The 24,441-nt window shown below is 42.3% G+C and overlaps 3 protein-coding genes and 1 long non-coding RNA gene across 7 annotated transcripts; 2 read left to right on the top strand and 2 right to left on the bottom strand.

The window, feature by feature from the left end:
- Positions 1–4,551: 4,551 nt before the first annotated feature.
- On the bottom strand, positions 4,552–7,022 carry LOC121843467 (C-type lectin domain family 12 member B-like). 3 transcript variants are annotated; one of them, XR_006081577.1, is made up of 5 exons: positions 6,886–7,022; positions 6,640–6,755; positions 6,250–6,354; positions 5,072–5,353; positions 4,553–4,952 (listed from the first exon to the last, which is right to left on the bottom strand). XR_006081577.1 is itself a non-coding variant. In XM_042313063.1 (4 exons), exons 1-4 carry the CDS (start codon positions 5,593–5,595, stop codon positions 4,596–4,598), a joined length of 567 nt encoding a protein of 188 aa, XP_042168997.1. In that variant the 5' UTR covers positions 5,596–6,019; the 3' UTR covers positions 4,552–4,595. The 3 variants fall into 3 exon arrangements, 1 of the variants encoding a protein (XP_042168997.1); XM_042313063.1 differs by lacking the exons at positions 6,250–6,354; positions 6,640–6,755; positions 6,886–7,022 and adding an exon at positions 5,410–6,019 and having other exon boundaries at positions 4,552–4,610; positions 4,810–4,952; positions 5,072–5,294; XR_006081576.1 differs by lacking the exons at positions 6,640–6,755; positions 6,886–7,022 and having other exon boundaries at positions 6,250–6,486.
- A 2,507-nt stretch (positions 7,023–9,529) lies between these two features.
- Positions 9,530–13,467, bottom strand: LOC121843469. Its single transcript, XR_006081579.1, has 4 exons — positions 11,377–13,467; positions 11,020–11,272; positions 10,627–10,727; positions 9,530–9,582 (listed from the first exon to the last, which is right to left on the bottom strand). It is a non-coding gene; the product is annotated as an uncharacterized LOC121843469 (long non-coding RNA).
- Positions 13,468–17,804: 4,337 nt separating this feature from the next.
- On the top strand, positions 17,805–21,554 carry LOC112267487 (ubiquitin carboxyl-terminal hydrolase 37). Its single transcript, XM_042313065.1, has 8 exons — positions 17,805–18,564; positions 19,007–19,204; positions 19,482–19,613; positions 20,235–20,367; positions 20,477–20,613; positions 20,796–20,895; positions 21,025–21,104; positions 21,299–21,554. The coding sequence occupies exons 2-8, from the start codon at positions 19,071–19,073 to the stop codon at positions 21,552–21,554; spliced, it is 972 nt and encodes a 323-aa protein (XP_042168999.1). The 5' UTR covers positions 17,805–18,564; positions 19,007–19,070.
- A 285-nt stretch (positions 21,555–21,839) lies between these two features.
- LOC121843468 (ubiquitin carboxyl-terminal hydrolase 8-like) lies at positions 21,840–24,221 on the top strand. Of its 2 annotated transcripts, none has more exons than XM_042313064.1 (3): positions 21,840–22,093; positions 22,911–23,046; positions 23,116–23,832. In XM_042313064.1, the coding sequence occupies exons 1-3, from the start codon at positions 21,988–21,990 to the stop codon at positions 23,150–23,152; spliced, it is 279 nt and encodes a 92-aa protein (XP_042168998.1). In that variant the 5' UTR covers positions 21,840–21,987; the 3' UTR covers positions 23,153–23,832. The 2 variants fall into 2 exon arrangements, 1 of the variants encoding a protein (XP_042168998.1); XR_006081578.1 differs by adding an exon at positions 23,884–24,221 and having other exon boundaries at positions 21,846–22,093; positions 22,911–23,513.
- The last annotated feature ends 220 nt before the right edge of the window (positions 24,222–24,441 follow it).

Here is a 24,441-nt window from a genome sequence, read left to right on the forward strand (position 1 = left end):
GGGTAGCACGTTTTAAGTTCCTCGGCATACACATCACAGACAAACTGAATTGGTCCACTCACACAGACAGCATCGTGAGGAAGGCGCAGCAGCGCCCTTCAACCTCAGGAGGCTGAAGAAATTCGGCTTGTCACCAAAAGCACTCACAAACTTCTACAGATGCACAATCGAGAGCATCCTGGCGGGCTATTTCACCGCCTGGTATGGCAACTGCACCGCCCTCAACCGTAAGGCTCTCCAGAGGGTAGTGAGGTCTGCACAACGCATCACCGGGGGCAAAACCTGCCCTCCAGGACACCTACACCACCCGATGCTACAGGAAGGCCATAAAGATCATCAAGGACATCAACCACCGAGCCACTGCCTGTTCACCCCGCTGTCATCCAGAAGGCGAGTCAGTACAGGTGCATCAAAGCTGGGACCGAGAGACTGAAAAAAACAGCTTCTATCTCAAGGCCATCAGACTGTTAAACAGCCACCACTAACATTGAGTGGCTACTGCCAACACACTGTCAATGACACTGACTCTACTCCAGCCACTTTAATCATGGGAATTGATGGGAAATGATGTAAATATATCACTAGCCACTTTAAACAATGCTACCTTATATAATGTTACTTACCCTACATTGTTCATCTCATATGCATACGTTGATACTGTACTCTATATCATCGACTGCATCCTTATGTAATACATGTATCACTAGCCACTTTAACTATGCCACTTGGTTTACATACTTATCTCATATGTATATACTGTACCCGATATCATCTACTGTATCTTGCCTATGCTGCTCTGTACCATCACTCATTCATATATCCTTATGTACATATTCTTTATCCCTTAACTGTGTATAAGACAGTAGTTTTTTGGAATTGTTAGTTAGATTACTTGCTCGTTATTACTGCATTGTCGGAACTAGAAGCACAAGCATTTCGCTACACTCGCATTAACATCTGCTAACCATGTGTATGTGACAAATAAAATTTGATTTGATTTGATTTGCTTCTAGAATCAATGTGGTGGTCTTCCAACATGGCTGCCAGAAGGCGTCGTACATCAACTGCAAGCCTTCTATACTTAAGTCTCTGCTTCTGGTGATATCTCTGTCTCTGAGTCATCTGTGTGTCTCTGTCTGTGTGATTGCTGTAGGTGTTCAAATCAAATCAAATCAAAGTTTATTTGTCAAGTGCGCCGAATACAACAGGTGTAGACCTTACTTTCAGGCTCTAACCAATGGTGCGAAAAAAAGGTGTGTGTGTGTGTTTGTGTAGGTAAGTAAAGAAATAAAACAACAGTAAAAATACATTTGAAAAAAGAGTAGCAAGGCTATATACAGACCTGATAATCAGGGCGGCAGGGTAGCCTAGTGGTTAGAGCGTTGGTCTAGTAACCGGAAGGTTGCAAGTTCAAACCCATGAGCTGACAAGGTACAAATCTGTCGTTCTGCCCCTGAACAGGCAGTTAACCCACTGTTCCTAGGCCGTCATTGAAAACAAGAATTTGTTCTAAACTGACTTGCCTAGTAAAATAAAAATTAAAAATCAGGCTTATTGAGGTAGTATGTACATGTAGGTATCGTTAAAGTGACTATGCATATATAATTCTAGGGAAGTATCAACAAAATGACATGGGTAGTTGTGGCTATGCTAATACAACAATATAACATGTTGGCATACGTGTGAGAGATTGTTACAGTGGTTATTGTTAAACCATTCTCTGCAGCACAATATAAATCATTCCATGTCTCTACATGGTCATCTTGTCCAGAGTATATCTCAACACAGTCCTCCTGCCCAGGGAATTTGACTTACTATTTGTGATGATGGACAGGACACTATCATACCAGGAAGATATAGATCATAGAGGGGAAGTGGAGAACAAAGACTAGCTGTTAACATAAACTCAGCAAAAAAAATAAACATCTCACTGTCAACTGCATTTATTTTCAGCAAACTTAACAAGTGTAAATATTTGTATGAACATAACAAAATTCAACAACTGAGACATAAACTGAACAAGTTCCACAGACATGTGACTAACAGAAATGGAATAATGTGTCCCTGAACAAAGGGGGGGTCAAAATCAAAAGTAACAGTCAGTATCTGGTGTGGCCAACAGCTGCATTAAGTACTGCAGTGCAACTCTTCCTCATTGACTGCACCATAATTGCCAGTTCTTGCTGTGAGATGTTACCCCACTCATCCACCAAGGCACCTGCAAATTCCCGGACATTTCCGGGGGAAATGGCCCTCACCCTCTGATCCAACAGGTCCCAGACAGGCTCAATAGGATTGAGATACAGGCTCTTTGCTGGCCCTGGCAGAACACTGGCATTGCTGTCTTGCAGGAAGTCACGCACAGAACGAGCAGTATGGCTGCTGGCATTGTTATGCTGGAGGGTCATGACAGGATGAGCCTGCAGGAAGGGTACCACATGAGGGAGGAGGAAGTCTTCCCTGTAACACACAGCGTTGAGATTGCCTGCAATGACAACAAGCTCAGTCCGATGATGCTGTGACACCGCCCCAGACCATGATGGACCCTTCACCTCCAAATCGATCCTGCTCCAGAGTACAGGCCTCAGTGTAACGCTCATTCCTTCGACTATAAACGCGAATCCGACCATCACCCCTGGTGAGACAAAACCGCGACTCGTCAGTGAAGAGCACTTTTTGCCAGTCCTGTCGGGTCCAGCAACGGTGGGTTTGTGCCCATAGGCGATGTTGTTGCCGGTGATGTCTGGTGAGGACCTGCCTTACAACATGCCTACAAGCCCCCAGTCCAGCCTCTCTCAGCCTATTGCGGACAGTCTGAGCACTGATGGAGGGATTGTGCGTTCCTGGTGTAACTCGGGCAGTTGTTGTTGCCATCCTTTACCTGTCCCGCAGGTGTGATGTTCGGATGTACCGGTCCTTTGCAGGTGTTGTTACACGTGGTCTGCCACTGCGATGATGATCAGCTGTCTGTCCTGTCTCCCTGTAGCGCTATCTTAGGCGTCTCACAGTATGGACATTGCAATTTATTCTCCTGGTCACATCTGCAGTCCTCATGCCTCCTTGCAGCATGCCTGAGGCACGTTCACACAGATGAGCGGGGACCCTGGGCATCTATCTTTACTCCCAAGTATACATCAACATGTTCAGTAGGTCCAGGACTGTAATCATGGGTCATTATAATGTTCTTACAATATATTCAACACTACAAACTGCTCCAAGTGGATATTGAGGGTGGTTTAATGAACGTTTGCGTTTTAACTAATACTATTAGCGTGTAGCGTAGCGCATGTGCATTTCCAGAGCTCTAGGTGGGACGTCTGCGTCTCAAGTAAGCTCAAGAGGTTAACCAGTGAGGATGAGGAGACAACATAGGCTCAGGGCTCTCCTCTCTCGCTATGAACCTAATTGGTTCAGGCGTTTTGAGTGACAGCTGGTTGAACCACTGAAAATATCAACTTCACTTCCCTCTTTTGGGACCCATTTAGGGGAACAACAGTCAAATATAAGCATTTGATATTGTTCTTATACGTAACTTGACCACAAAGACTGACTGTCAAAGATTATTAATTAACATCGTTATCGGAAGCTATAACGTCAGGAAAAAAGCAGGACATTTATTAATACAAACTAATACAAAATTTGTGTGCATCCGTTTGAGACAGAGATAGAGAGAGAGAAAGAGAGAGCGACAGAGACAGAGACAGAATGAGGAAGCTGTGTGCACTGTGGTTTACAGAATGTGTTACAGCATGTTGTCATGGAGATGTTAAAGCACTTTCTCACAAATCCAGGTCCGTTTGCTGCCACATGACAAGTCATTCCATGACTTTCGAGGACTCTGGTCTTTGTGTATCTCAGCACTGTCCTCGTCCCTGTTACGCACGCCTCTATGAAGAGGGAACGCAACACCCTGCTACAACTAAACTCTCCGTGAAGCGAAAAAGGTATGGACTGTAGGTGCAAGTAAGAATGACAACAGGCAGAATGTGGTACCGTTTACAAGGACTTTATTCCTTTACACGGTAATATGGGGAAAAGGGGCTGGACGGAACCAAAGCAAAGAAAGTAAATCTCAAAGCCCCCCCTCTCCTATCTTACCTGCCTACCCACTACTTACCTAATTTAGCACCACCTGGTGCCCTAACCAAAATACAAGGGGTGGTCCGCCCAGGTCTTACCTAGTGTGTCTAGACAGCGAATATGATACGGGTATATGTATGCCCGCGGGCCTCTTGCCTAAGCACTCCCTAGGTGCCTTCCCCTCCCCCCCTGGGAACAAATGAAACAGAATATTAAACTATTTCACAAACAAACTAAGAAACAAAGGACATCAAATAAGCTCTTTCTGAGCAACAAACTCACAGAACATACCACTTTCCAGCAATGTACTCCCAGCAAAATCAACCTCTATCACAATCTCTACAATGACCTCCCAGCAAATCTCTCTAGCAAAAAGAAGAGATCTCCTGAACAGAACACTGGCTTTTATATAGCTTCTGAAGGAATGGGAAATTGGAGACAGCTGTGTCTTGACGAGGGGCGGGGTCAGCTCTCCAATTAGCCCTGGAGTCGACCAATCAGCTGCTTGAGGGATTTCAGGAAGCCATTTCCTGAAATAAACACATGCAAATACACAATCTACAACACATAATCTGGGGAACGTAACAGTCCCCATTAGGACCTGTATTATCAGGCTGTTTGGAATACCACAGGGGTAACAACAGTCAGATATCATGGCTAATACCAGTACCTACAGGGTTAACAGTCAGATATCATGGTTAATACCAGTACACACACACACACACACACCTGTTCCATATCACTGTTTATGATAACCAGGTCTGCTCCTCTCTCCAGACAGTCCTCTCTGCTCTCCTTCCAGGTTTTAGTCTCAGTAGACAGGAAGTACCAACTGGATTCAAACTTCTGCCAGCCAGCAGGACAGTTTTGTTCTTGAAGATGAAAACATGAATCTCCTTCAACTTAAAACACTGGATATTTTATGAATGAATACAGACACACGATAAAGTATGTGGGATTAATGACAATGTACTACTGTATGTTTACTCACTGAGATTGGTAAGCCTCCCATTAAGAAAATCTCTCTCAGTCTGTAGCTGGTCTCTCTCTTTAATCAGGTTGTTGTAACTGGCCTGTAGCTGGTCTCTCTCTTTAGTCAGTGTGTTGTAACTGGACTGTAGCTGGTCTCTCTCTTTAGTCAGGTTGTTGTAACTGGACTGTAGCTGGTCTCTTTCTTTAGTCAGGTTGTTTCTCACATTTGAAGTATTCCTTATCTGTTAAGTAAATAACGGAGCCCAGATAAGTGGAACCAACACAACCATTAACATAATAACTGTGGGAAAGAAGAGAGAAAGGGGAGAGAGACAGACAGACAGAAGGTTATTGTACCACCGCTTTCTCATAGGTCCAGTTATGATATTTGGTACAATTGTCATCATTCCATGTCTGTACAGGGTCAGCTTGTCCAGAGTAAATCTCAACACAGCCCTCCTGCACTCTATCATCAGGCTGTCCTTTCCCCCAGTATCCAAACAACACAGAGAACCAGACAGTCAGAAAATGTGGTAAAAACATCCTCCTCAATTATATACAGTCCTATGTTTTCTCAGCTTAAAAGACACACTCTGTAAGATGATCATACCATTATCAAGACCATCAATACATTTTTTTTCCATGTTCATGTGTCAATATTACCTGGTTTCTATAACACATCTCTAGTTCTCATTGAATTACATTCATTATTTTTAAACATACATTTTGATGAATATGATTGGAAGCTGTCACGGTTTTCTGTACGTGAAAGAGAGTCAGACCAAAATGCGGCGTGGCTATTGCGATCCATTTTTAATGAAAACAAAGTAAACACGAATCAAATACAATAAACGTAACACGAAAACCGAAACAGCCTAATACTGGTGCTAAGTGACACAGCCAGAACAAGGACATAAGGACAATCACCCACAACCCCCAACACCAAACAGGCTACCTAAATATGGTTCCCAATCAGAGACAATGACTAACACCTGCCTCTGATTGAGAACTATATCAGGCCAAACACAGAAACAGACAAACTAGACACACAACATAGAATGCCCACTCAGATCACACCCTGACCAAACAAAACATAGAAACATACAAAGCAAACTATGGTCAGGGTGTGACAGAAGCAAAATATCATTGTTGTTTTTTTATCTCCATATCACAAGGTAAAATGTTCAAATCTCTCACCCTGTGGTCATTGTTGTGCCATCCACCTACTTCCAGGTCTCCTCAGTAACAGAGTCAGTCAGACCAATCCAGACTCTCAGGTGGAGGTTGAAGAGAAATGGTCAGCTGTTGAGAAATATATTAGTGTACTGATGGAAATACTTGCTCAACCACTCTCAACCTCTCTCTCTCACACACCTGTTCCTCTATGCTGTTAATGATCACCAGGTCTGCTCCTCTCTCCCCCCCCCTCTCTCGCTCTCTTCTCTCTCACCTCTCCCCTCCCTCTACACCCCCTCTCTCTATCTCTCTTACCTCTCTCCCTATCCCTCTCTCTACCCTTCTCCATATCCCCCTCTCTCACCTCTCTCTCTCTTCTCTCTCACCTCCACTTCCCTCCCTCCCACTCACCTGTTCCTCTCTGCTGTTTATGATCACCAGGACTGCTTCTCTCTACTCCCAGGTTTTCTTCTTAGTAGAGAGGAAGTACAACTGTAGTCAAAGTTTCTCCATCCCTTTTGAAAATGCTGCTCAGTTGTAGAGCAAAGGTGTACACATTGAGAAACATAGCCAGTATCTTCATACTCATTGATATATAATATAACCCATTGATATATAATTACTGTTTATTTTACTTCTAATTTATTTATATCTCACCTATCACAAAAAGCTTTGCCTGAATATGGCCTTTCTCTTTAGTCAGGTTGTTGTATCTGGTCTGTAACTGGTCTCTCTCTTCAGTCAGGTTGTTGTATCTGGTCTGTAACTGGTCTCTCTCTTTAGTCAGGTTGTTGTATGTGGTCTGTAACTGGTCTCTCTCTTCAGTCATGTTGTTGTATCTGGTCTGTAACTGGTCTCTCTCTTTAGTCAGGTTGTTGTATCTGGTCTGTAGCTGGTCTCTCTCTTCAGTCATGTTGTTGTATCTGGTCTGTAACTGGTCTCTTTCTTTAGTCAGGTTGTTGTATCTGGTCTGTAGCTGGTCTCTCTCTTCAGTCAGGTTGTTGTATCTGGTCTGTAACTGGTCTCTCTCTTCAGTCAGGGTGTTGTATCTGGTCTGTAACTGGTCTCTCTCTTCAGTCAGGTTGTTGTATCTGGTCTGTAGCTGGTCTCTCTCTTCAGTCAGGTTGTTGTATCTGGTCTGTAACTGGTCTCTCTCTTCAGTCAGGTTGTTGTATCTGGTCTGTAACTGGTCTCTCTCTTCAGTCAGGTTGTTGTATCTGGTCTGTAGCTGGTCTCTCTCTTCAGTCAGGTTGTTGTATCTGGTCTGTAACTGGTCTCTCTCTTCAGTCAGGGTGTTGTATCTGGTCTGTAACTGGTCTCTCTCTTTAGTCAGGTTGTTGTATCTGGTCTGTAACTGGTCTCTCTCTTCAGTCAGGTTGTTGTATCTGGTCTGTAACTGGTCTCTCTCTGCAGTTGTGTTAGTCTTATAAAGGAAAACACTCTGGAAGAAGTTGTTCCTTTTATCCTCAGAATCTGTGATGGCTCTGTTATCTACAAAGTATAAACACATAGTTACTAGGTAAAACACCAGGTAAATAGGCCTAATAACCTGCACGTCTTACAACTAGGTGATAATCAATGAACTCAATGAACACAAACTCACAGTAGACAGACAGGCCTATGATCCCAGCCAGTAGAACACACAGCAGCCCCAGAAACACTGCAGCAACTAGAAAGGGTCTCTTCCCTGATCTATCTGGCTCTGTGGAAACAAACAAGAGACGTTTACGTTGTTATTGTGTGTGTGTGTGTGTGTGTGTGTGTGTGTGTGTGTGTGTGTGTGTGTGTGTGTAATCTGCCTGAGTCGCTGTGATTGTGTGTTATCACTAGAGTGTTTCAGTCTCCGTGACAGAGTTTTCTTAGTTCCTACCTGAGTGAAGGGTCTCTGTTTCACTCTCCTCGGTGTGTGTGTGTGTGTGTTACCTGATTGCTGGTCTCCTGGTCCATTATTAGGAGCAGAGTCTGCTGTCTCTTCTCTCTTGGTGCTGGTCTCACCGTCTCTCAGGGTGTCTGCACTGACGTAGATATCCACAATCCTCTCCTCCATCTCACCTCTGTCAAACTTGACCTTCTTGTTCCTATCTGGTTCAGCATAGTTGACCTTTGACATCTTTAACAATGCCTGGGTCTTTCTTTCTATGTACGTCTACTATACATTAAGTCTCTGCTTCTATAATTAATGTGGTGGTATTCCAACATGGCCACCAGGAGGCGTCGTACATCAACTGCAAGCCCTCTATACGTTAAGTCTCTGCTTCTTATGATATCTCTGAATCATCTGTTTGTCTCTGTCTGTGTGATTGCTGTCGGCGTTAACTCTAGGGAATTATCAACAAAATGACACGGGTAGTTGTGGCTATGCTAATACAAAAATAGAACAAGTTGGCATACTAGTGAGCGTACTTCAAATCAAATCAAATCAAATTTTATTTGTCACATACACATGGTTAGCAGATGTTAATGCGAGATGTGTAGCGAAATGCTTGTGCTTCTAGTTCCGACAATGCAGTAATAACGAACAAGTAATCTAACTAACAATTCCAAAAAAACTACTGTCTTATACACAGTGTAAGGGGATAAAGAATATGTACATAAGGATATATGAATGAGTGATGGTACAGAGCAGCATAGGCAAGATACAGTAGATGATATCGAGTACAGTATATACATATGAGATGAGTATGTAAACCAAGTGGCATAGTTAAAGTGGCTAGTGATACATGTATTACATAAGGATGCAGTCGATGATATAGAGTACAGTATCTGCGTATGCATATGAGATGAATAATGTAGGGTAAGTAACATTATATAAGGTAGCATTGTTTAAAGTGGCTAGTGATATATTTACATAATTTCCCATCAATTCCCATGATTAAAGTGGCTGGAGTAGAGTCAGTGTCATTGACAGTGTGTTGGCAGTAGCCACTCAATGTTAGTGGTGGCTGTTTAACAGTCTGATGGCCTTGAGATAGAAGCTGTTTTTCAGTCTCTCGGTCCCAGCTTTGATGCACCTGTACTGACCTCGCCTTCTGGATGACAGCGGGGTGAACAGGCAGTGGCTCGGGTGGTTGTTGTCCTTGATGATCTTTATGGCCTTCCTGTAACATCGGGTGGTGTAGGTGTCCTGGAGGGCAGGTAGTTTGCCCCCGGTGATGCGTTGTGCAGACCTCACTACCCTCTGGAGAGCCTTACGGTTGAGGGCGGTGCAGTTGCCATACCAGGCAGTGATACAGCCCGCCAGGATGCTCTCGATTGTGCATCTGTAGAAGTTTGTGAGTGCTTTTGGTGACAAGCCGAATTTCTTCAGCCTCCTGAGGTTGAAGAGGCGCTGCTGCGCCTTCCTCACGATGCTGTCTGTGTGAGTGGACCAATATCATGGTTAATACCAGTACCTACAGGGTTAAACACAGTCAGATATCATGGTTAATACCAGTACCTACAGGGTTAAAAACAGTCAGATAGCATAGTTAATACCAGTACCTACAGGGTTAAAAACAGTCAGATATCATGGTTAATACCAGTACCTACAGGGTTAAAAACAGTCAGATATCATGGTTAATACCAGTACCCACAGTGTTAAACACAGTCAGATATCATGGTTAATACCAGTACCTACAGGGTTAACAACAGTCTGATATCATGGTTAATACCAGTACCTACAGGGTTAACAACAGTCTGATATCATGGTTAATACCAGTACCTACAGGGTTAAAAACAGTCAGATATCATGGTTAATACCAGTACCTACAGGGTTAACAACAGTCAGATATCATGGTTAATACCAGTACCTACAGGGTTAAAAACAGTCAGATATCATGGTTAATACCAGTACCTACAGGGTTAACAACAGTCTGATATCATGGTTAATACCAGTACCTACAGGGTTAAAAACAGTCTGATATCATGGTTAATACCAGTACCTACAGGGTTAATAACAGTCAAATATCATGGCTAATACCAGGACCTACAGGGTTAAAACAGTCAGATATCATGGTTAATATCAGTACCTACAGGGTTAACAACAGTCAGATATCATGGTTAATACCAGTACCTACAGGGTTAAAAACAGTCAGATATCATGGTTAATACCAGTACCTACAGGGTTAAAAACAGTCAGATATCATGGTTAATACCAGGACCTACAGGGTTAAAACAGTCAGATATCATGGTTAATACCAGTACCTACAGGGTTAAAAACAGTCAGATATCATGGTTAATACCAGGACCTACAGGGTTAAAAACTACAAGACATCACAGTTAGAACATCACAATCCTAAATAATATACAGACATGTTTCATCTTAAAGTTAACTTTGTTGACTGATGCCATCAGTGACAATAACCTGTATAGAACCTTTTTGAATGGAGCCTTATTGACATATTAGTTATCATCTCTCACCATGTGGTCAGTGGGGTGCCGTCCACCCATTTCCAGGTCCCCTCAATAACAGAGTCAGTCAGACCAATCCAGACTCTCTTCTTGAGGTTGAAGAGAAATGTCTTTCATTGAGAAAGATAAATATATACAGTAAATATATTTATGTACAGTATATGCATGATCATATCTATCTCTCTCTCTCTCTCTATCTAATCACCAGGTCTGCTCTCCTTCCAGGTTTAGTCTCAGTAGACAGGAAGTACCAACTGGATTTTAATTTCTGCCAGCCTTCAGGACAGGTTTGTTCTTCAAGATGAAAACATGAATTTCCTTCAACTTATCACGCTGGATACTTTCAGACACACGATAAAGTGTGTGGGATTTATGAAAATGTATGACTGTAGGTTTACTCACTGAGATTGGTAAGCCTCCCACTAAGAAAATCTCTCTGTCTGTAGCTGGTCTCTAACTTTAATCAGGTTGTTGTAACTGGTCTGTAGCTGGTCTCTCTCTTTAGTCAGAAGGCTGGTGCTGTCCTGTAGCTGGTCTCTCTCTTTAGTCAGAAGGCTGTTGCTGTCCTGTAGCTGGTCTCTCTCTTCAGTCAGGGTGTTGTAACTGGTCTGTAGCTGGTCTCTCTCGGTTGAGTCGTAATGATCAATGACTCCATCTGTAAAAAGGAAAAGTTCATCAAACATGAAACTAAAACACCATTAATGAGTAAGTATAATTAAGTAGGCTACTTAAGTCTCAGTAAAAACATACTAAACTTACAGTAGACAGACAGGCCTATGATCCCAGCCAGTAGGAGAACACACAGCAGCCCCAGACACACTGCAGCAACTCCAGAGGGTCTCTTCCACCACTGAACATGTACTGAATCACAAATGATTAAAGATCTTTGTTAATGTGTTTTACTGTATCATCCAGGATTGGGACAAATAACGGTATGATACTACAGGTTACTCTCACCTATTTAATGTGTGTGTGCGTATGTGAGTGTGGTCAACTACAGTAACGTATTCTTCTAACCTCAACTCTAATATACATCTTGTAGCTGTGTCTTCTCCCTAGACTGTCCTGTGTCTGTGTGACTGTAGTTCCTCTATTAAACGTTTTGAGGTTATGCCACAGGATTTAGAGGTCATTTGTGGTTTAGTATGTTACCCTGCGTTACTGCATCATTGCTCCAGACCACCACAAGGGGGAGTCAGAGCACTGATTATGCTTTTGGGTCCCAAGGTCTAATGTGTCTCTACCTGAATTAATGCTGTCAATGAATGGGTGGTATAAACCAAATATGAACTGATAATTGTGCATTCAAAATTGGATTTCAATGAACTGAATGATGAGGATGAAGAAGGTGATTGAATGTAAAACAATAATGTCGGTATTGCTATTTCTCTGTCCTGCACACACTTCCGAAAAAGACACCTATTTTTTTGTTTCCACTTGGTCAGACGAAGCTGTAACTGGACAGTAGCATATTACTTACTGAAACTGCAGTTAGATTAGGTTTTTATTCTAAGAGAAATGAAAATGTTTAATTATATTCTTAACATATATATGTGTAGGCATACTATGTAATACAATCGATACTTGTGTACTAAAAACATGAATGTGTTCTTGCAGAGCATACGACCATGCAGACAACCATCCGTGGAGATCGGTGGACAAAGGACTGGACAACGGGCCACACCCATAAAACACATGGTTCCCATGAAAGCGGTTGGTTTTGCTACATTCTTAAAACATGTTTCATTATGCAGAATTTGTGTGTTGGAGTCACTTTTAATTCTTAATTGATCTACCATTTCTATCATAGGACACAACAATCGATGGGGACGCAGAGCAGTACCATACTGCTCATCTGATGAAGGTGCACGTGAATCAGTATCACTCATTATTTGTAGAGACAGATACTTGTATTTTTTTAACTAGACAAGTCATTTAAGAACAAATTCTTATTTCCAATGATGTCCTAGGAACAGTGGGTTAACTGCCTTGTTCAGGGACAGAACAACAGATTTTTACCTTGTCAGCTCAGGGATTTGATTCAACAACCTTCCGGTTACTGGCCCAACACTCTAACCACTAGACTACATGCCGCCCCAACTGGGATGGATCCCGAGGCAAATGTGGATGACCAGTGAACCTCCAGGTGTTCATCATTAAAACCTGTTAATTAAGGAGGCTGCGAATTTTTGCAGCTTTTTGTTAAAAATCGCACAAAATTTCAACGTCTGTGACCAATACAGATGCATCCCGAAAAAAACATTCAAGACAGAGTTAATGAGTACTTGAGGTCACTGAGAAAGTCTTGACATGGCCTGCTCTCCCTTATGTAAGGAATGAAGCATCTTTGCATTGTTTACTATGTACTGTGGGCTATGTTTACTATGTACTGTGGGCTACGTTTACCTGTCAGACTGCACAGTAGCTTACTAAATGTGTGCATTTTGAAATAGTAAAAATAAAATAATAATCAATAACATGTTTCTACCACGGTGTGTTTCTGGTTGATGGCCAATATTAAGTACAGTCAAATGCATTTTTGAATTAAATCACTTTATTGTTTAATTAATTAAGGCTCCTTTCTCTTTTATGTGCTGGAGTTATTTTAAGAATAGAGTAGGCTAATGAAGGCAACAAATTGTTGCTTACTGAAACTCCCAATGTCATCCAATTGTTACAATAGGATTTGAAGCAAAAGCCTACCTGTGTATGGTCAACTATTTCAGCACCGTTTTGTGCTGCTCTGAGAAAAGCAAGACAACTTAAAACCTGTTAAGCCTCCCCCCTACTTTTTCGGAAATTCTGTTAAAAATCGCGCAACATTTTGGCATCCTGCTACTCAGGCCAGGAATATAGTATATGCATATGATTAGTATGTGTGGATAGAAAACACTCAGACGTTTCCAAAACTGTTTAAATCACGGCTGTGACTATAACAGAACGTCTGTTGCATCGAAAAGCGCAGGAAAATCTGATCACTGGAGATGGGAAAAAATATCCATGCGCCACTTCAACCCATTGTTAAAGGTGAACCGTATTAAATGAGGCCGAGCTTGCAGTACCTACAGCTTCCACAGGATGTATAGAGTCTCCTCATTTGATTCTGATTTGATTCTTGGTAGATCCGACCAAAGGGAACCGATTCCCCGACCACCAACCTGAGGCATTGTCTCTGTGTTTTTCCGGACATTTTTTCCACACGACCAACTATCGAATTTACATCGCCTCCTGATGATTTTTATAGCTTATTAACGTGTAGTTATACCTAAAGTTGCATTAGAAAGGTATTTCGAAGTGTTTTGTGAAAGTTTATCGTCGAATTTTTAACTTTTAAAAAATGACGTTACGTTATGAAACGCTATTTTTTCCGTTTATCACACAGTCTTCATAGATCGATATCTAGGCTATATATGGACCGATTTAATCCAAAAAAGACCCAGTATTGATTATGGGACATCAAGGTGTGCCAAGAAAGAAGATGGTCAAAGGTAATTAATGTTTTATATTTTATTGTGCGGTTTGTGTAGCGCCGACTATGCTAATTCTTTTGTTTACATCCCCTACGGGTCTTTTGGGGTGTTGCATGCTATCAGATAATAGCTTCTCATGCTTTCGCCGAAAAGCATTTTAAAAATCTGACTCGGTGGCTAGATTCACAACGAGTGTAGCTTTATTTCAATACCAAGCATGTGTATTTTAATGAACGTTTGCGTTTTAACTAATACTATTAGCGTGTAGCGTAGCGCATTTGCATTTCCAGAGCTCTAGGTGGGACGTCTGCGTCTCAAGTAGGCTCAAGAGGTTTTAATAAACATATACATTTTTAAAAAGTAATTCAAAAATATATTTATATTGTACCACAGTAGATGTTGCAGGCAGTCAGAGAAACTTCAATGTATTCAATGCTTAAAACCTGTTGAGGATCTTGGTTCCCAACTGGGAACCAGCCCTCCCACCGTCAGCTGGAATGTGGCGCATGGAACGCAAAAAATATTCTTATAAATATTTAACCTCCACACATTAACAAGTCCAATAGCTCAAATGAAAGATAAACAACTTGTTTATCTAGCCAGCAAGTCAGATTTCTAAAATGTTTTACGGCGAAAACATAGCACATATTTATGTCAAACCACCACCGAAGACACACCGAAGACCAAGTTAATTTCCATAGCCAAATTCAACAAAATATGCAATCACCAAACGCAGGATTAAAATAAAAATAATTTCACTAACCTTTTGAAGTCTTCATCAGATGACAGTAATATAACATGTTACACAGTACATTTATGTTTTTCTCAATAATATGCTATATCCATAAATCTGTTTACAATGACGGCATGTTCAACAAAATGCTACTCAAATGTCCGGAGAAATGACGATAGCTCCGCCATATGCCGTCAGCTAACATGGAATACACAACATAAACTTAGACTAAATATGCATGTTCTACATATATATAGAAAGATACACTTCTTCTAAATGCAATCGCTGTGTTACATTTATTTTTAACGTTACAGATTTCGTTCAATAGGCTATAATATGAGTCGGCGCTCAGGAATTAGCATTTTGGCTCCTCTACTTCGGAGTCCACAGAAACCCATAATAAACACATAAATATTCCCTTACCTTTGCTGTTCTTCCATCAGTAGACCTGGAAGGGTTTATACTTACCAAAAACAGCTTTAGTTTGGAAGTCTGTGTCTTTCGGTGATCAAACACGACACATTTCGGTTGAAATGCAGCCAAAAAGTCAAGCGGGTGCGCACCAAAACGTCGAAATTACATATTATATGTCGACTAAACTTCTCAAACTATGTTCAGAACACAGCGTTAGCATGTTATCTAGCTTCACAGCAATTCTCAGGACGATCAGAAACACACGAGTCGTTTAATCAATCTTGGAACAAAGACATCACCCGAGCAGAGCGCGCATGAGAGTAACCTGCGCACGATTCTCACAATGAGAAGCCCCATTGAAAGCAGACACCGCGCTGAAGACATAGAAACTGTTCCCAGGACTGTAAGTGCTTGGGAAGGGTGGGGGCGATGACGTCAAAGTTGGGCCAACTTTTATGATGACAAGAGAGAGTTTGGGAGAATGAGTGCCCTGAGAATTCTGCTTTACATAGAGACATAATTTAAACGGTTTTAGAAGCTTTAGAGTGTTTTCTATTCAATAATAATTTTTATATGCATATATTAGCAATTTTTAACAGATTTTTTTTCTGTTTACTATGGGCACCCAATCACCCCAAAGGGGGCAGTAATCAGCCCTATCTTTAACAGGTTTTAAGTACTCTAAAACCAGATTTGCCCAACCCCTACAAATATATTAAATGATTATTATCCCTGCATTATCATTGTATAAAAGCCCATTAGATATTAATTTAGAATCCTCTAAATGTAATTAGATCTACTATTGAAAATTGTTGATCTGAATTGATCTGCAAGTATTTTCATTATCAGTTCCTGGAAACTCTTTGTTTCCTTTCATGTGTCCAACCAATTATTATTGGATTATTCACCATGGCAACGAGTGAAATGTATTTCTGAGTTAGGTTGCCTTGTTTTCAGAATTCACAACAAAATGCCTCCAGCTGTCCATCACCACTGTAAATATAAAGAGTGGTTATAGAGGGTGAGCGTGTATGTGTGTGTTTGTGCGAGAGAGAATCGAAACACACACAGTAACGTGTGTAAATGAGTTCCGAGAGCAGATCTGTTATCCAACGATTAGTTTCATATCAAAAACGGTTAAAGGTTTCTCAAAGATGCTCTCTGGTGGTCAAACTAGCTCTAACGAGCGTTAATGGCAACAATGTCTGACACTTAAATAATAAATAATAAATAATGTGCCATAGAATTCTGCGGCAGCCCGCAAGTTGCGCTGCCATATGATGCAACTTTTTAACGAAGAACCACTGGAGGAGTTGACAAGACAGCACTAAACAGACCTGGGACTCTAGCTAGTAGGAGTTGACAAGACAGCACTAAACAGACCTCGGACTCTAGCTAGTAGGAGTTGGCAAGACAGCACTAAACAGACCTGAGACTCTAGCTAGTAGGAGTTGGCAAGACAGCACTATACAGACCTGGGACTCTAGCTAGTAGGAGTTGGCAAGACAGCACTAAACAGACCTGGGACTCTAGCAAGTAGGAGTTGGCAAGACAGCACTAAACAGACCTGGGACTCTAGCTAGTAGGAGTTGGCAAGACAGCACTAAACAGACCTGGGACTCTAGCTAGTAGGAGATGGCAAGACAGCACTAAACAGACCTGAGACTCTAGCTAGTAGGAGTTGGCAAGACAGCACTAAACAGACCTGGGACTCTAGCTAGTAGGAGTTGGCAAGACAGCACTAAACAGACCTGGGACACTAGCTGGTAGGAGTTGGCAAGACAGCACTAAACAGACCTGGGACTCTAGCTAGTAGGAGTTGGCAAGACAGCACTAAACAGACCTGGGACTCTAGCTAGTAGGAGTTGGCAAGACAGCACTAAACAGACCTGGGACTCTAGCTAGGGTTGGGTTAAGTTTAGGTAAGAAGAATTGTTTAGGGTTGGAGTTGAGATTAGAAAAACAAAATTCATGCCAGCAACCTTGTGTTATGCCTTCCATTCAACACCAATTTATCACCTAGCAAGTGTATTTAACACGCACTGGGCACTGTAAGCTCTGCCCACTGACCATTGAGCTTTAATTGAACCAATCACATTCATTATGTCCTTGAGACAGAGCTGCCCTCAGGGCAAGATTGAATATGGAAAACTGTCCTTAACCAATCTGGATTGTTGTTTGAGGTTTAGGCTAAATCTCTACCACCTGTTCACATTCTTTTAAACCAACCCTTTGTCCATCTGCTGGTGAATAAGAGAAAAAGCATTTAGTATTTAAATAAACCGATAACCAAACCAAAAACAACATGGAAGCTATCAAAAAACTAGGAAGATGAAGATGAAGGCACTTAAAATGCCTTTATTGTGGTCCTACGTTTAATGAAACAACATACAAAAAATGAATGTAAAAAAAGAAACAAGAATACAATGGAGCATATTATCTACAATATTGTACATATACTGCATAACTTTGCTCTTCAATAAAACAGATTTGTTCATTGAACAAAATGTTATAGATTGGGTTGCCAGATGGTGGTGTCATACATGACCGATGACATCACAATGGTCTTAAAGCCAATTTGAACAATGGGTTAATGTGGAAATGTATCAGTTTTCATTGGTTATCGACATGGCTTGTTTCTGCTGGTGCAAAAAGGTATGAAATCAGGTCATTTAATCAATTAACAACTACTATAATTCTGGAGTAGTATTTTTCTCTTAAACCTAGTGGGAAGAATAAAAGTAAAATGACATTCTGATTGACGAATACGTAAAAAGTGTACATGAAATGTACATGATGTTCGGCTATTGCAAATGTCACTCAATGTAACCTGTCTATACTGTGTTATTTGAGGTTTAGGATAGATACCTATGATTCTCCATTTAGGCCAACCTCTTCCTACTCTTATGACCCCCTCTTCCATTGGCTGGGGATCTGGGGAAAAGTATTTAGCACTATCACATTTTCTTGTCAACAGAAAAAATGTCAGAAGGCAAATTCAGTTGATGTGGAGCAGAAGACAAGAAAGAAGAAGGAGAGGGGCACTTCATCCCCCTCTCCAATTCCATCTGACTGTTCTGAACGGAATGGCTCCGCTACCTCTGACCCCTCACCCTCTGACCAACTCTCCTCCCTCCATCCACCTCCCTCTCCTGTTAAATGTTCCTCTCAGCCTTGCTCTCCTGCTAAACAACCCTCTGTACCCCGGTCACCTGCCAAAAACCCTTCCCCAGTGAAATCCTCTCCAGTGGTGTCCCACCCTAGTTCTCCCTCTCCTACCAACCCTCTGGACCGTCATGGAGACACCAGTCAGGAGGGCACAACAGTCAGGTAATCCAGACATAAAGTACAGTGCCATCCTAGAGTCTCTTTGGAGAGTTGGGTTTAGTGCTACCAGACCAGGGCCAGTGTTAATCAACAGTATGAGTGCTAATCTAGGATCAGGTCCTCTCTGTCCATAATAATCTGATTCATTGATCTATGATCTAAAATGCAAAACTGGTCCTAGATCAGACTCCTACTCTGAGACACTTGATAAACACAGTCCCAGAAAGTTATTTTCCTGAAACTGTAGTTTTAGCCTCTTCTGTCTACATCTAGTGGATAAAGAGAGTACTAACCTATTGGCCTGGTCTACTTGGTACACTGCATTGATTAAGACAGCAGTACTCAGCTGTGTTTATAGTACAGTACAGTATTTAAAAGAGAGACTGTGTAGAGTGATAATATCTCTGTGTTGGAGGCGTAAGACCTGTTTCTCTCCTTCCTCCAGACCTCTGTCTCTTCAGGACCACTCTAGTCCAAGGCCCCAGAGACCAGTCTCAGCCACCAGAAGCATGACTCTTCCCAGGGCCAGCTCAGCCACCAGAAGCATGACTCTTCCCAGGACCAGCTCAGCCACCAGAGGGTCAGAAGAGACCCAGGGGGCCAGAGGAGAACAGGTGGCACTGGTCAACATGGAACTTCTTGGGTAAACCACAACACACTGCAAATGCATTGAATATAAGTTCTTTATTGTTTAGAGATCAGTGTCTGATATACTATGGGGATAAGGCTTACTATCGAGCATTTCCGTTTTATTAGATATTTATAAACCCATGAATTATGTCAATCTTGGTCTAAAGGACATCCACTTCTTTGTGTTAAATATAATGTATCCCTTATCCCCTGCCATTATCATCACTTTATAGAGATATGAAGGTTATGATTAATCTCTGTGTGTACTTATGGCTGCTTCTTCTTCACAGGTTGCCTAACATTGGCAACACTTGCTTCCTTAACGCCACCCTGCAGTGCCTCCTGGTCCTGCCGTCCTTCTCAAAGGAAATCCTGCACCAGGAACAACTCTGGAGCTCCTCCCCCTTCTCCAACCTGCTCAGGTAAGGGAAGGCTCAAAAGCAGACACTCACCCCACACACCCATTAATTGTGGTCATAAATTAAAGAAGGGACATCCTTTTCACGCCACTTCTACAGAAAGGGATTGTCGTAGCAGGTTATGATAGCACTTTCACTAATCCTAACCCTTTTCCTAACCTTAACCACTTCATATTTTGCTGTGTATTGTATTTATGGTTTATTTTCCAGTTTCTTTTTGTTTTTGGATCTTCATAACCAAGAGGAACAACAATGACACACTGATTATGATGTAGGCATTTTGTAGGCCAATTTGGAAAGTGTAGAATGACTACATGACCCATAATGCTCATTGACTGAACATTCCACCTTACCGTGGGAAATTTGGTTGTTTTTTAAAATGCTCTGGAATTGAGAGCAGTATCCAAACCAAATGTCTTAGGAGAATAAACAACACATTTTTGTTGTTTGGCTTCATTGTCCGTCCTCAAAGGTGAAATTGCATCAAATCGAATGAAAAAATTCTAATGATGGGGTGCCACTAGATAAAACATATTTGTATTTACTCATCTGCCTCTTCAGGCGTAAGCCAGTCGGTTGACACCATCCAGTCAGCTGCTAACTTACTGTCTGTCTCCCCTACAGGTGTCTGTTTGATGTGCACCGTTCGGGTTTACCTGACAGTGTGGCAAACCAGGCCTCAAAAGCAGACCTCATGTGGAAGGTCAAGTACTCCTTGTCGGGATACGATTTGAAGTATCTGGGGGACACACAACAGGTAACTGAGGCACTACTCTCTTGTGTACGAGTGCTCTTCTTGCAAGGGTTCATTTTCTCTTTTTAATTTGCTTTTATCTTGGTGTGTTTCTTTCTCTTCCTCATCATAGGACGCACATGAGTTACTTGTCAATATGCTGTGCCAGCTGAAGGAGGAGGGCATGATTCTGAAGACACTCGGGATGAACTATACCTGCCCTGTTTCCCAGCTGGAGTTCCAACTTGTGTCGGTGCGCACATGTACCAGGTAAGAGCTCCCATTGGTTGTAATGTATCTACTGAGAACATGATCTTTCTATATATATATATATATATATATATACAGTATATATTAATATTACAAAACACATGGCATAACAGAAACATTGTAGAGACCTGAAACAGAAACAGACTTGATGCATTTTTCTTCTCTTTGTCCTGCTTCTGAAGCTGTGGGCGCGAGTCGTCTACCAGAGAGGACTACAACCACCTCTCATTGGACTTCAGCCCTGAGCGCACCTTGCTGAGCAGCCTAGCACTCACTTTCAAAGTCAGCACTTAGGGCTCAGCCCTGCATGTAGAGACTAACACCCAGGGCAAGCTGCCCACTGCCTCAGAATACGCTATCTTATTATTGTAGTGGTATCATTCATTATGTAATGCTTTTGTTTCTAACCAGAGTGAAAAGGTTGAATTCACATGTGAGGGCTGTAAAGGCCTCCACGCCTCAAAGGTGGAGCAGTTCCACTCACTGCCTCTGTGAGTTGTCCCTTTATAACCTCTCATAGTACTAGCAGTGTTTAATGTCCTGAGTCTTTAGGAGTAGTTACCTTCCTGAGCAGGTTGTAGGACTTAGAGGTGAGCACCACCAAACAAATTTCACTCATCTGTTATTTTGTTGACTGGTTTCATTGTCTGCCTGTTCATCTCTCTTCCTCTCTGTTTCTGGGCAGTGTGCTGGTTCTGCATCTGAAGAGGTTTGGAGGACCTGGGGGGTTGGAGAAGCTGGAGGCTCCTCTTTTGTTTCCTTCGGAGCTGAGGCTCTCCACCCTCTGTGGGGACATGGTGCCACACCTGCACAGTGCCAGCCCACAGGCCCTCACCAACCAGGTCCCCAGCATTCCAGGGGTCCATCCCCCAGACCCTCGCCAGCCAAGTCTTCAGCCCACCTGGAGAGGCCAAAGACAGCGCCCTCTGCTGTTCAGGTAGGCTCATGGCACCATAACACTATTCTTGCTCCAACACCACACAAACCACCCACTCCCAGAACGGTCCTGCTGACAGAGAAGCTGGAAGCTGCAATTTAAAATGTTTCTCAGATATCTTTAGTGATGTATGGGAGCTGTTTTAGTCCAGAGCAATTCAGACAAGTGACCACATTTTCACAGCTCTTGATATGTATATTTGACACCTCAGATTCAAATGAGCAGGAACCAGGGAAAGTGTTGCTGACAGCCTCAGTGGTGAGAAGAGAGAGAGATAGAGAGAGAGAGAGAGAGAGAGTGAAACCAGTGAAAAATAAGTTATGACAAAACACTGAGATAGTTATGAGGAGTACACGATGTAGTAGACCTCCTGTAGTAGACTAGTACTGTAGTAGACTGTAGACAGTGTGGTGGACTGTAGAGGAAATGAGAATCCTATGATCACATGTGTTTTCTTACAGAAGCAGAAGCCAGTACAGTCAGTGAATGGTTACTACCAGCTGACTGGTGTAGTCTCTCATTTGGGAGGCTCCGCAAACTCCGGTAAGTAAATACCATCAAACACACACATGCAGATGCACAATACATATGACATCAGCTGAATTCCAAATCACTCCCTTCTCCTTGGATCTCAACTTGCATGTTCACGTGTGCCTCTGCCGTATACACAAAGTATCCCAAAGTTGAGGGAGTGAAAATTATCGAGGGTGAAGGCCAGGGATCATCAACTACATTCAGCCTCGGGTCCAGTTTTTTTCTTAGCCAGATGGGAAGGGGTGTGGAACAAAATTACAAATCATTTGTAGACTGCAAATATACGTAGGAAGGCCAAACAGATATAATATTTGACTCATTTCAAACCTTGCTTACATTTGTGTACAACCACATTTATCTCTTTATTGTGCGTGGGAATACTTTGAAACAGATTTCAAAAAGGAAAAAGCTGATTTGCTGGTGTTTTTACAGTCTTTTAACAATTATGTTTTATTTGGTCAGAAAACATAGGGGGCCAAATAAAATCACCAACTCCCGCAGGGGCGCCATTTGGGGAACCCTGGGGTAGGGGATAATTAGACCCTCCAACAGCCATTTCGGCCAAGCTAGCAAGGCTGCAGGCTTCAGAGTGAAGTGTCATCCCAACAAGCACTGCAATATGTTTAGAGTTTGCTCAATTTAATTGAAAAGAATGGAGAGGCATGCCTAATTATATGCCATGTGTATTTGTTTATCTCTGATTTCAAAACTTGACACATGTAACAGATAAAATACCTCCCAAATGACCTGTTTAACTGTTACAAAACACTCTATTACCCACAATAGCCTGACCCTTGACCTCTAGTCTGTCTTCCTTGTTCCACAGGGCACTACATTAGTGACATATTGCATGCCAGTGGGAACTGGTTCTGCTGTAACGACAGCCAGGTATCAATGTCCAATGAAGCCACTGTGCTGAGGACCAGAGCCCGGAGTGCCTACATGCTCTTCTATATGTTCAGGTTCTGCTTACTCTCGCCATCTATATTCTTGTGTTGCTATTTATGTGTACGGTTCCTTTCACCCTACAGGGCAATAGAGCGGGAGGCCCCAGCACACAGGGCCTAACAGGGCCACCAGCATCAGCCCCAGCCTAAACAGGGGCAGCACCTGGACCAGCCTCCAAACACTCAGACCTGTCTCAACAGGGATAGTAGCAGGCCCAGTCTCAAAACCCCCAGCCCAGCCTCAACAGGGGTAGTACCAGGCCCAGTCTCAAACCCCCAGCCCAGCCTCAACAGGGGTAGTACCAGGCCCAGTCTCAAAACCCCCATCCCAGCCTCAACACTCACACACCTGCCTCAAAAGGGGTAGCATTTGGCCCAACATCAACACACCCAGCCCAGCCTCAACATGGGAAGAACCAGGTCCAGCCTCAACATGGGCAGAACAAGACCCAGCCCCAACACCCTCAGACCTGCCTCAACAGGTGCAGCATTCAGCCCAACTTCAATCATGCTGCTCTTCAACACTAGCATGAACATTCTTTCAGTAGCTTATGTCATAAATACCTGCCCTTGATTTGACTACTTCACCTAATGTATAAAGCGTATAAAGTATACACACTAAATGTAGTACACATGTAAATGTGGTGGATAGAGAGTGTGATTATTTAGAGGGTACAACTTCCCTTCTATTTGGTTTGGTTTGAAATCCTCCTGTTGTGAAATACACTGTGGTGTCTAACCTCTTATTCAGCATGGTCACACCGGAAGACCTGCAATATTAATAAAGACAAGCAAATGTAAGAAAATCCCATTTAAGATGATTCTGTTGACCGTTGTAACTCTTTAACTCAGGAAGATTTATCGTCTGGGATTCAGGCCGGTCCTAACAGGAAACGTGACAAAGGGAAGCAGCTGTAATGGAGCCTTCTAACACCCAATCAGGTCTGGAGGAGGAATGTCACATAAAGATTCAGAGATGCTATGAGTATCTTTTGAAGTTACACCCCAGTTGTATTCCATTTGAATAAATACAGACATGAAAATGCTGGGCTATGGATGTGACCTTAGTTCTGTGAGTAGAATAACGGGTCACCAAACAACCTATGGGAACTCCTTCCCTTTCACGTGATATGATTGAGATGCTTAATATCAACGATGTTTACAATGACGCCACACCCTTACTGTACCATTGTGACCTGTCACTATTAAAGCCGATGTGACATGACATACTGTCTTTTCTTATCTCCTATATACTCCCTTACGTATTTATTTGGACAGTGAAGCTACAACTTTTCATTTGGCTCTATACGCCAGCGTTTTGGATTGGAGATCAAATGTTTCATATGTGGGGACTGTACAGAATGTCACCTTTAATTTAATGAATTGTAAATAATGTTGAGTGAGAAAGTT

The sequence above is a fragment of the Oncorhynchus tshawytscha genome, unplaced genomic scaffold (assembly GCF_018296145.1).
Source record: "Oncorhynchus tshawytscha isolate Ot180627B unplaced genomic scaffold, Otsh_v2.0 Un_contig_4756_pilon_pilon, whole genome shotgun sequence".
Classification (NCBI taxonomy): Eukaryota; Metazoa; Chordata; class Actinopteri; order Salmoniformes; family Salmonidae; genus Oncorhynchus; species Oncorhynchus tshawytscha.

Bases quoted from the DNA above. Each gene is read 5' to 3' on its own strand.
- LOC121843467 (XM_042313063.1), bottom strand. From the start codon at position 5,595: ATGTTTTTACCACATTTTCTGACTGTCTGGTTCTCTGTGTTGTTTGGA. The intron at 5,295-5,409 runs GTACAATAACCT...TTTACTTAACAG, and splicing joins GGACCTATGAGAAAGCGGTG to ATAAGGAATACTTCAAATGT. The intron at 4,953-5,071 runs GTGAGTAAACAT...TTCATCTTCAAG, and splicing joins TGGGAGGCTTACCAATCTCA to AACAAAACTGTCCTGCTGGC.
- LOC112267487 (XM_042313065.1), top strand. From the start codon at position 19,071: ATGACTCTTCCCAGGGCCAGCTCAGCCACCAGAAGCATGACTCTTCCC. The intron at 20,368-20,476 runs GTAACTGAGGCA...TCCTCATCATAG, and splicing joins ATCTGGGGGACACACAACAG to GACGCACATGAGTTACTTGT. The intron at 20,896-21,024 runs GTCAGCACTTAG...GTTTCTAACCAG, and splicing joins GCCTAGCACTCACTTTCAAA to AGTGAAAAGGTTGAATTCAC.
- LOC121843468 (XM_042313064.1), top strand. From the start codon at position 21,988: ATGATCACATGTGTTTTCTTACAGAAGCAGAAGCCAGTACAGTCAGTG. The intron at 22,094-22,910 runs GTAAGTAAATAC...CTTGTTCCACAG, and splicing joins GGGAGGCTCCGCAAACTCCG to GGCACTACATTAGTGACATA. The intron at 23,047-23,115 runs GTTCTGCTTACT...TTCACCCTACAG, and splicing joins ATGCTCTTCTATATGTTCAG to GGCAATAGAGCGGGAGGCCC.